Source organism: Mytilus edulis, chromosome 6 (genome assembly GCF_963676685.1).
Source record: "Mytilus edulis chromosome 6, xbMytEdul2.2, whole genome shotgun sequence".
NCBI lineage: Eukaryota > Metazoa > Mollusca > Bivalvia > Mytilida > Mytilidae > Mytilus > Mytilus edulis.
Genome location: NC_092349.1, coordinates 45,116,709 through 45,128,577, shown reverse-complemented (window position 1 = coordinate 45,128,577; position 11,869 = coordinate 45,116,709). Strand labels below are relative to the sequence as shown.

At 31.8% G+C, this 11,869-nt stretch overlaps 1 protein-coding gene across 1 annotated transcript; it reads left to right on the top strand.

Annotated features, from left to right (window-relative positions):
• The first annotated feature begins 1,948 nt into the window (after window positions 1–1,948).
• LOC139526417 (uncharacterized) lies at window positions 1,949–5,419 on the top strand. The gene is made up of 4 exons (XM_071321564.1): window positions 1,949–2,207; window positions 2,815–3,054; window positions 4,127–4,794; window positions 5,381–5,419. The coding sequence occupies exons 1-4, from the start codon at window positions 1,949–1,951 to the stop codon at window positions 5,417–5,419; spliced, it is 1,206 nt and encodes a 401-aa protein (XP_071177665.1).
• Window positions 5,420–11,869: the final 6,450 nt, after the last annotated feature.

Here is an 11,869-nt window from a genome sequence, read left to right as displayed (position 1 = left end):
AGGATCCTACAAATTAATGTAAGATACAGTCACAGAAAATAATTATATTCATAAGTACGTCTGAGTCAGTGACAACCCTACAACAGATGTATCCATCGGATCGCCATCAATGATGGTGATACATGGCTGTGTACATAATGTATATACAACTCGTCTAAACATCAACCCAACAATGTTAGATCTGTAAATTTGCTTTCGCAAATTTTTGGTTCTTCCCTCGCCGTGATTCGAATCCATGCTACTGTGATATCGTGACACCAAATCGCCTGCACTGCAGCCGTCCCGCTAGACCACACGACCACCTGGGCTCTCAAAAAAAGAGCTTTCGGTGGGCATGTGTTACCTTTCCACGTCAGTTTAAAAAATATATTCAAAATATATATATATTATATTGTAAATATGTATTTCTCTATACCTTGTCAAAATGATGGTTTATTGAGAATATATATCATGTACTGTAGTACGCCGCTAGATTAAAACTGACGTGGAAAGGTAACACATGCCCACCGAAAGCTCTTTTAGTGAGAGCCCAGGTGGTCGTGTGGTCTAGCGGGACGGCTGCAGTGCAGGCGATTTGGTGTCACGATATCACAGTAGCATGGGTTCGAATCCCGGCGAGGGAAGAACCAAAAATTTGCGAAATCAAATTTACAGAACTAACATTGTTGGGTTGATGTTTAGACGAGTTATATATATATATATATATATATACATGTATATATATATATATATATAAGTACGTCTGAGTCAGTGACAACCCTACAACAGATGTATCCATCGGATCGCCATCAATGATGGTGATACATGGCTGTGTACATAATGTATATACAACTCGTCTAAACATCAACCCAACAATGTTAGATCTGTAAATTTGCTTTCGCAAATTTTTGGTTCTTCCCTCGCCGGGATTCGAACCCATGCTACTGTGATATCGTGACACCAAATCGCCTGCACTGCAGCCGTCCCGCTAGACCACACGACCACCTGGGCTCTCAAAAAAAGAGCTTTCGCTGGCCGTGTGTTACCTTTCCACGTCAGTTTTAATCTAGCGGCGTACTGCAGTACATGATATATAAGGCATGAAGATGTTATTGTTACAGATCAGCTAAATTATCTATAGTAAAGGATCCTACAAATTAATGTAAGATACAGTCACAGAAAATAATTATATTTATAAGTACGTCTGAGTCAGTGACAACCCTACAACAGATGTATCCATCGGATCGCCATCAATGATGGTGATACATGGCTGTGTACATAATGTATATACAACTCGTCTAAACATCAACCCAACAATGTTAGATCTGTAAATTTGCTTTCGTATGTATATATATATATCTTTATTCTCAATAAACCATCATTTTGACAAGGTATAGAGAAATACATATTTACAATATATACAGTTTCTTAGAGAAACATAAACACACCGGCGAATTATTTAGAAAAGTAGGAATTCTATTTTTCCCTTAACGTCTAGAAAAAGAAAACAATACACAAAAAAAATATAACCTCGAATGTTTCAAACTATTGCGCTTTACTCTTCCTATGAAAAGAATTTAATTTGCTTTCATTGATAATAAAAAGATTTTATTAATTTTCATAAAACAATAACGACAAAGGAATTATTATATATCTCTTCCTTACTTTACTTTACTCTTTTTTGTTCAATTTTGCGCTCGGAATGTTGATTTTTTTTTAAATTTATATATACTGTAACTTATTATATGACAGTAATCTTTAAAAAAATCAAAATGGTAAAAAACCCACAGTCCGGGTCCGGCATTCAGTCCGGGTCCGGCGGCCAGTCCGGGTCCGGGTTTCATACCAAAGTCCGGGTCCGGAGTCCGGTCCGGTCCGTGTTTCAGTGCGTACCAATTTTTAGATACTGTCTTTCATCGTTACCCATAATCCTCAGCGTCGTGGCGGAGTTCCGGTTTACAGATAACTGATGGAAAACGCCCAGTTATCCGAGTCTGAGAATTTGCAACCCAAATTATGTGGAAAGAAAAAGACTAGTTATGGAGATTATTGTTGTGTCCCTGGATGCAGCAATCAAAGAAGGAAAGACAAGGGCAGTGAAGTTAAAAGGTCGTACTACAGGTTTCCCAAAGACGAGAAACAGAAAAGTACCTGGACCAAAATGATAAGGAGAGATCATTGGGAACCAAGACCCTTTGATCGGATATGTTCCGATCATTTTGAAGGAGGCAAGTTACGTTTGTATACTAACCATAGGTATTGAATTAATTGCAGCGACACATAATTTTTTTCAGACAGTGTTAAATAGCTGATGAGTGATTGAATACTTACAAATAGTCTTGACCACTTGATAATTTTATGATTGTATGGGAAGTTATAAAGGGTAAACCAGATAAGATCTGAGTGATACAACTAAATGGTGAATCATTTTCACAATGATAATTTGTCAATTTTTTGGTTTATCATGTTCATTGTTTGTTTTTAAGTGCACATATCAATATAATAATAACAAAAATATAGGACCACAGCCAGCTTGTTAACCTTTCATAGCTTTAAACAGGGACTTTAACCTTTCATAGATTTAAACAGGGACTTTCTATACTACATGTATCCGCTACAGCCGAGATCAGTTTGATAATTTGTATAGACATTGTTACAATGTATAAGTAATCAGTCCCGTTAGTATAGAAAGTCTTGATATCTTTAAACAGTAATATAGATCAGTGCAATTCCATACCAGATTGTAACTTGTGGAGGCCATATACAAATGTACCATATATTTTGCTCATAACTAGACATGCTAGAGATTGCATCAGTGAAGTACTTGTTTTTAAGAAACCTTCTTAGTACAAGGAAGTTCACTTGGGGATACCATTTCATCAAGGGATGTCAGTTCAAGTCTGACCGGAGGTTATTTATTTGTTTCTAAAGTACTGATTGTTGCATATCTTATAGGCACGAAACAGACATCATCAACAGAAAAAGGTAACATACCTACTCTGTTCCCATATCAAAAGAAAACACCAGCTAGAAAAACAAGTAATTCAACTAAACAAGAAATACAAGTAATTGATGGTTAGTACAATTTAATACATGTAAAAATACAATATTTTGCCAAATATATTAACTACAACACAGTAAAAAGTACAACAATATTATCTAGTGATACACAATTAATATCACCATCAGCAAATTATTTCTTGCATTTAAAATGCTGAAACCTTGACCTATATTATTTGGTTTACAATCAATTTGCTTAAATCCCAGAAAATTTTGTCAAACGGGTCAATTCATCATTGCAAAAAATCAAACTTCTTTTAAAATTTTAAATTAAATGACGCTAATAGCAAATTATTGATCATGATCAGCTGTGCTGTTAAAATAGTCAAAACTGTCAAAATAACAATTGTCAATAGACAAGTTTTATTGATATTTTACAATAAAAATAATGTGATGGAAGAACAAATAAAAATAGACAGACAGTAATTATTTCACTAGTTACTCATACACATGTACATCCCTCACACACTTTTGTGTCCCTGAGGCTTAAATATGCATAATTATTTCATAAAAAAAGATGTGCAAACTGACATGAATGCATCAGAGTCCTTATTAGACATTCTATATCTTTACAACAAAAAACACTGATGAAATGAAATTATATGACATACATCCTATCAAATTATCAAGTTTAAAACAACATAAACATCAATTATTGACACCAAGTGATACATGTAGTAAAAATTCAACTGGCCCTTTGGTCAAGTGAGCAAATATTTGGCACTTAATAATATTAAGTTATAGTCGAAAAAATCAAATATTTCCATAGTTGATCTCCGATATAAAGAAAATAATACAATATTTGAGGTTAAATAACAAAAACTCTGATTTTAAACCAGTTCTTTGAAAATTAAGATAAAGTATTTTTTCCAGATACAATGTAATACTTAGGCAAAATTTAAAAACAGTCATAAATAATGGTGATAAAGCAGGCTTCTTTTTTTGGTACTTTATCGTTACAAAAGTTCACATTTTGGATAATAGATGATATTTCAAATAAAGAGGTGCAGAAAACCTGATAATCTACATATATCTATTCTATACTATAATATACCTTTAACAAATACACATACATCTCGTCCTACAGGGCAGTTAGAAAACAAGACCAGACAGAGAAAAAAAAGATTATTTCAAGATATCACTGTCGCCAATAATCAAGTAGGGCGTCCATTAGATAAGAAGCCATATGAACCAATAATACCTCAGATTAATAATCATGATTACATAAATACAGAAACAGAAAAAGGAAATTATTGGTTAATCAAAGAATATCTACCTGAAATTAAAGAAAAAATGAATGAACTTGAACGTCTGAAACAAATTAATGAAAGCCAAGCTAAGCAGATTTTAAGCTTACAAAACATGATTGACAATCCTAAACGCATGGTTTTTTGGACAGGCTTTTCAAATTATGAGAATTTCTATGCTTTATTTCAATATTTTGAACCAAGGGCTACAAACATGAGATATTGGAAAGGTGATGCAGGCATGCCTGATACATTTTCTGATAGGAAAAGAGGTCCAGAGAGGAAGCTTTCGTTAATTGATGAATTCTTTTTAACTATGGTGCGTCTGAAAGTTGGCTTATTGGTTGAAGATTTAGCAATCAGGTTTTCAATCAGTGTTGGTTTGGTTTCACAAATTTTCAGCTCTTGGATAAATCTAATGTATGTTGATCTCAAGGAGTTATGTGAACTACCTTCAAAAGAGGTATTGAATGAAAATCAATCACACGCTATGAAGGATTTTGAAGATGTAAGGGTTATTATTGATTGCACTGAAATATTTGTTCAAAATCCAAGCAAACTTGATGCAAGAAAACAGGTTTTCTCAAATTATAAGCACCACAACACATTCAAGTTTTTGGGGAAAGACGGCTTCAAGCCGTCAATCCCCTATGGGGTTGACCAGAGTGACATTCCCTCACATCATTCATTTTGTTTTTATAGTGTGGAAAACCCCCCAACAAATCTTACTTAGATTGAAGAGAAGGAGACCCAGAAATGAATAGTTTGACTTTAAACACTTTTTTACACATTTCCCTTCTGTTTCTCATGAAATGATCGTATCTTGAGCTCTACTTTACACTATTTACGTTTCTTTTACAAGCCGGAAAAATCAGTATGACGAGATAATCTAAATATATCCAACCTACATTGTATTTAAATAGTGACGTCATTCTTGGAATGCCACACTAAAGCAGGGATATCCTTCACTGGTTATTTAAATCATTCTCAGAGATCGTGCACTAATTACAAATTGGTATTTGTTATAAAATTTAAATATAATAATGTTTGCTGTAGATGATTGAAACATCAACATGTAATACTTTAATTTTTAGGTCATCAACTTTCAAAGTAAACAAAGATCGTGGGGTTAAATGTGATAGGGGAGAGAAACGATTTTATTCATTTTTTCTGTAAAAATTCTGTTTTGAGAATCTTCCTCCAATTCAGGAGTACCTCAATTGATGAATATTATCCACTAAAATAAAAGTTAATGTATTTAAACACTTAAAATTAGACATTTCATTGGATTAGTAGTCTTCCATTAAAACTAAATTTTTGTGTACCAACATAATCATTGTAATGGTAAAAAAAAAAAAATAAGAATGTTGTATTTTGTAGTTCAAACCTATTTATTCATGAAATTTACAAATATTTCAAGTTTAGGATTTGGAAACAAGCTTCACACAGTTTACATCAATCATGTTGTTTTTTATTAGTACCTGTTTCCCTGTGTTGAGAGTTGTAACTGGGAACTTTATCAATGGAAATTTAAAACTGAAGAAATTTTTCAGTCCACACTTTCTTAAGAAAAAAACTTTAAAATCCGAGAATACTATCACAAAAAATGGAAAATGGCCCTAGCCTGCAGTTCAGTGGTACACAATTACACGATTGCAAAAATATTGTTGTTGTTGTGAAATGACAGAATTCAGTTGAATTTTAGAGATAATTAACTATCAACTTTAATCAAATGTTTAGATTTAGAAGATGCAGATCTCTTTCATTGGTCAAAATTGAATCCTAAACTAAGGAAACAAAATTACATTAACAACAATTGATTTCAATATTGTCAACCTTTTTACATGTTCTAGCTGTTCTCTTTTTCATTCTTTATATGAAGACTATCAAAAGATACCCCCTTCTTCCAAAAAAAATTAATTAAATAGAAACAAGGGCCGTCTTTCCCTTCAGAGCTATTCAGCTCTTTGATTGATTGGTGTTAGCCCACAGATGGGGATAACTTATGTAAGCAGGATGTATGGTGGTCGAGCATCAGATAAATTTATAACATGCGACTCAGTTGATCTCCTTCATAATTTAGAAGTCAATAAAGGTTCTGTAATGGCTGATAGGGGATTTTTGATAAGTGGTATATTAAATGACATGGGTGTTAAGCTGCACATGCCGTCTTTCAAGGGAACAGAAAGAGCACAACTGAAAAGCTCAGAAGCCAGAACGTCTGAAGATATCTCAAAGGTTAGAATTCATGTCGAACGTGCCATTCAGAGAGTGAAAACTTTCCACATTCTAGATGGCGAGGTAAAACTATCAATGAAAGATTTGGCAGAACAAATATTTAACGTATGTGCTTTCTTGGTGAATTTTCAAACCCCAATTTTGAAGAAGTAGTTGGATTTCTTGGTCGTGTGTGTATTTCAAGACCATTTCATACCTGTACATGTAGATGTTTTGTATTCATTCAATATTTATTTATTTCAATTAAGTTGCAGATAGATCTACATGTTTTGTTATTGTTTGTATTGTCTTGAAATTTTTGTCTTTTTTTTTTATTTATTATATAAAATTAAGAAACAAGATGATGCTCTCTCTTGAAAACCATAATTCAATAAACATGATAAACAGGTTCTAATTTTTAATGAACATCAGGCAATTTTTAAAGATTTTGAATTTCAGATTCTATCAGTTGTTAGAGCTTGTGTCCTGAAATAGTGTTTTAAGTTACATGAAGATTCAAAAAGTAAACAGATTTTGAAAAGCACCAAATACATGTATTCATATCTTTCATACTCTAAAATGGTATGAAAAGTGAATTTAAATTGTCACAATTATCAATTAAAAAAACCCATTTGTCATTTTCAAATTCTCTCTCTGATCATGCAAAGGTCTACATTTTTGACAAACATACTTCTTGCCCCTGTGAAGTTCAATATTTAACCTCCGAAAACCTTCACAGAAAAAATGGTACCATGTATTGGAGGAACATGCTATATTTGCGTCACATGCAATAAGTTCTCCTTTAATTGTGGAATATATAGGTGCCTTGTGGTCTCTACAGTAAGAAGCACAGCCTAAGTTCCAGTTCTGACTCGAATCACTTTTTTTACTCTGACAATCTTTTAATCCCTGACATTCTTTACCAGCCAAATTTTGGTCATTAACATCATCGGCAGCATCATTATCAACATCATTAACATCATAGGCAGCATCATTATTAACATCATTATTATCTCCATCATCATCATTGGTGCCCTCAAGATGAATATTCTTGTCTTGTTCTTCTGAAATTTGATCAAATAAATCATTCGTAAATACATATTTTATACATCTTCCAACTGAAATTTATAAATTGATTTTGATTAAAAAAAATACTAAGCACAGTGACACGCCCATACATGTATATGTATACTTGCGGTATTATTAATATTGGGGGGGGGGGGGTTCTGGAGTTAATTTTATGATTACCGATATTTAACTTAAATTAAAATCTTTTTTATTTCATAAACTGTACTTTGTTTATAAGAACAACCATTCGACTGTAAGTAGGTTCCGTTTTTTTCTCTAAAAATATATTGTTATTCTGTTATTCCTAACCTTTGCCTTTGAAGAAAGAAATCTTTTGATGCAGCAGATTGAAAAAATATTTTTGATTAAAGTGTTACATGTAAGTGAGTGCTGAGAAAAATAATTTGATTCACACAGCAAAAAAAAAAGAAACACCCATAAGTTGATGCTTTCAAAACATTGAAAATACCCCTTCATAGTTGAATGGTTGTTAATTCATTATATATATTTAAGTTGAACATGTTGAATGATGTCATCATTGTCTATTTTAAGTAATCAATTGTCATAATTATAGTTTTGCATATGAAACATCTTCTATAAAGATGTTCATACTTTGTTCTCCTGTTTTTTATGTATTGAATAACATTTTTGTTGTGTACATTGTTTTTGATCTATCATTAAAATAAATTGCACCGTGAACAATTGAGGCCTGTATAAACACAACAATCTAGCTTGATACAGCTCTGAATTAGATTGTAATTAAATATTTGACACAGCATAGGTTTCTGACACAGAATGAATGTGGTATAACAACCTCAAAAAGATGCTCCGCAGGGCACAGCTTTATACGACCGCAGAGGTTGAACCCTGAACGGTTGGGGCAAGTATGGACACAACATTAAAGCTGGATTCAGCTCTAAATTTGAATTGTGATTAAATAGTTGACACAGCATAGGTTTCTGACACAGAATGAATGTGTTCTAATGAACTTAAAATTTTTGTTTTCTCTTAGAGCAATTCACTATGCTGTTGAATATTAATCCTCTCAAAAAAATGTTTGAAGAAATTTTCTTTTTTATTTATGAAATTTCAATTGAGAAAAATTGAACCCAATTTTTTTAATCACATCCCCCTTTCCCTTATTCCAAAAGTAATCTCAATTAAAATTTCTAATGGAGTTTGCAACAATAACTACTCATTTAAATACATCATAAAATATTAAGATGTAAAAAAAACTGCTTGTTATCACTGAATGGTAAAGATTATTTTAATTTATCAGTTGGTAGTAAAAAGTAAATATACATTGTATATTGTATATAACAAAGATTTAAGTTGATTCTGGACAAAGAAAGATAACTCCAATTAAAAAAAAATCTTGCTATTGCACAATATTTTGCAATTAGATATTTCTTGCTTACTATTCTGGACAAAGAAAGATAACTCTAATTAAAAAAAATATTTGCTATTTCACAATATTGTGCAATTAGATATTTCTTGCCATTGCGCAATACTGTGCAATTGAAAAGACTTGCTATTGCACAATACTTAATATAATAATTTTAGATCCTGATTTGGACCAACTTGAAAACTGGGCCCATAATAAAAAATCTAAGTACATTTTTGGATTCAGCATATCAAAGAACCCCAAGATTTCAATTTTTGTTAAAATCAGACTAAGTTTAATTTTGGACCCTTTGGACTTTAGTGTAGACCAATTTGAAAACAGGACCAAAAATGAAGAATCTTCATACACAGTTAGATTTGGTATATCAAAGAACCCCATTTATTCAATTTTTGATGAAATCAAACAAAGTTTAATTTAGGACCCCGATTTGGACCAACTTGAAAACTGGACCAATAATCAAGAATCTAAGTACATTTTTAGATTCAGCATATCAAAGAACCTAACTGATTCATTTTTTGTCAAAATCAAACTAAGTTTAATTTTGGACCCTTTGGACCTTAATGTAGACCAATTTGAAAACGGGACCAAAAGTTAAGAATCTACATACACAGTCATGACAGTTAGATTCGGCATATCAAAGAACCCCAATTATTCAATTTTGATGAAATCAAACAAAGTTTAATTTTGGACCCTTTGGGCCCCTTATTCTGTTGGGACCAAAACTCCCAAAATCAATACCAACCTTCCTTTTATGGTCATAAACCTTGTGTTTAAATTTCATAGATTTCTATTTACTTATACTAACGTTATGGTGCGAAAACCAAGAAAAATGCTTATTTGGGTCCCTTTTTGGCCCCTAATTCCTAAACTGTTGGGACCTAAACTCCCAAAATCAATCCCAACCTTCCTTTTGTAGTCATTAACATTGTGTTTAAATTTCATTGATTTCTATTTACTTAAACTAAAGTTATTGTGCGAAAACCAAGGATAATGCTTATTTGGGTCCTTTTTTGGCCCCTCATTCCTAAACTGTTGAAACAAAACTCCCAAAATCAATCCCAACCGTTCTTTTGTGGTCATAAACCTTGTGTCAAAATTTCATAGATTTCTATTAACTTAAACTAAAGTTATAGTGCGAAAACCAAGAAAATGCTTATTTGGGCCCTTTTTGGCCCCTAATTCCTAAAATGTTAGGACCAAAACTCCCAAAATCAATACCAACCTTCCTTTTGTGGTCATAAACCTTGTGTTAAAATTTCATAGATTTCCATTCACTTTTACTAAAGTTAGAGTGCGAAAACTAAAAGTATTCGGACGACGACGACGACGACGACGACGACGACGCCAACGTGATAGCAATATACGACGAAAATTTTCAAATTTTGCGGTCGTATAAAAACTAGTCTTTTTTAAATGCTGGTTTTAATACCCAGCGGAAATTATTATTTTTCTTTTGTTATTATAAATATATAGGTATCACTGGAGGTATGTATTATACAAATATAGCCTTTGTATGAGGTCGATACAAGGATATATTGACCTGAAAGAAGTATATTGACTGAGGACGAAGTCCGAGGTCGATATACTTCTTTGGGTCGATATATCCTGTATTGACCTCATACAAAGGCTATATTTGTTATATTTTTAATTTCTGACCATATTTGTATTAAAATCGTCATTTAGGTTTTGTTGGAATTTTATAGATATTACATTGTCTCCTTGACAATAATAACATATTAGTTGTTATTTCATTTACTTTTTTTTTATATCTTATGATGATTTTTTCTCGTCAAATAATCGATTACAGATATCATGTGTTTCAAAACGTTAAACAATATCCTGAAATTCATTACATGACGTCACAAACTATATCGGTTTTTAGATATTCTAAAAATAACCGTGCGATATGCTTTTTGCCGGTCAATATGCTTTTTGCTATCCGCCGTTTTCTCTCTACCTTAGAATATATAGTTTAACATGTGACTATCCCTAAACGAATCAAATTTGTTGAAATATATGAATTAATAATATACATAAATACAGGGAATTATTAGATTTTATCAACATTTTTTTTTAACTTTTCATTTCGTACTTAAAAAAATGTCAACTACATAACACAAATGAAATAATGTTGCCAATACACAACTGATTATATCCCTTGTAACTAAGGAAGTGCTCTCTACTTACTCTTCATCCTCTGATGACGTGTTTAAAGTTACAGGATGACATCATTGATTCATTTCATTATAGATTAGTTTTGGTGAGTACAAATTACTCCGTAATTTTATTCTATGTCAACTTTGTAACGGCAAAAACATTGATAAATTTTGGCATAAATATTTTTTTTTATATAAATTAATCATTCAAAGTCTATAATACTGACTCTAATTCAATAAAAACCATTTATCTGGTAGTATTAGGGTATAGAAAAACATCCAAAAACCACAAATAGGTCCACTACATAACGGTCAACTACATAACGCAGTGAAACGTTATGTAGTTGACAAAAAGCGTTATGTAGTTGAAAATGCTGAATTAAATTCACTTTAAAATATGTTTCTAAAAAGTGTTATTTTAACCATGTTAACTGTTTTGAAAAAAGTGTGATGATTTTTATGGAAAAATATATCAAGCAAAATGTAAATATTATTAAAAAGAAATTAGGGACCGAAACTAAATTCGTTATGTAGTTGACATATGTCCCATACTTGTTTCTATGTTATTTTTTAAAATATTTTTGTAGTAATTAAAAGCATGAAAACACATTTGTATATATACATCACTAAATATATTTTTTTCTAAAATATTTATAAAAAAAGTTGATGTTTAAATCTGTGTAAAATCTATGGTTTAAATATCCTGCCATGCAATAAAAATAGTATTATGTAAAAGT

Coding starts and splice junctions, on each gene's coding strand:
- LOC139526417 (XM_071321564.1), top strand. CDS start 1,949: ATGGAAAACGCCCAGTTATCCGAGTCTGAGAATTTGCAACCCAAATTA. Junction 3,055..4,126: donor AGAAATACAAGTAATTGATG/GTTAGTACAATT, acceptor CTCGTCCTACAG/GGCAGTTAGAAAACAAGACC. Junction 4,795..5,380: donor CTATGAAGGATTTTGAAGAT/GTAAGGGTTATT, acceptor TTTAATTTTTAG/GTCATCAACTTTCAAAGTAA.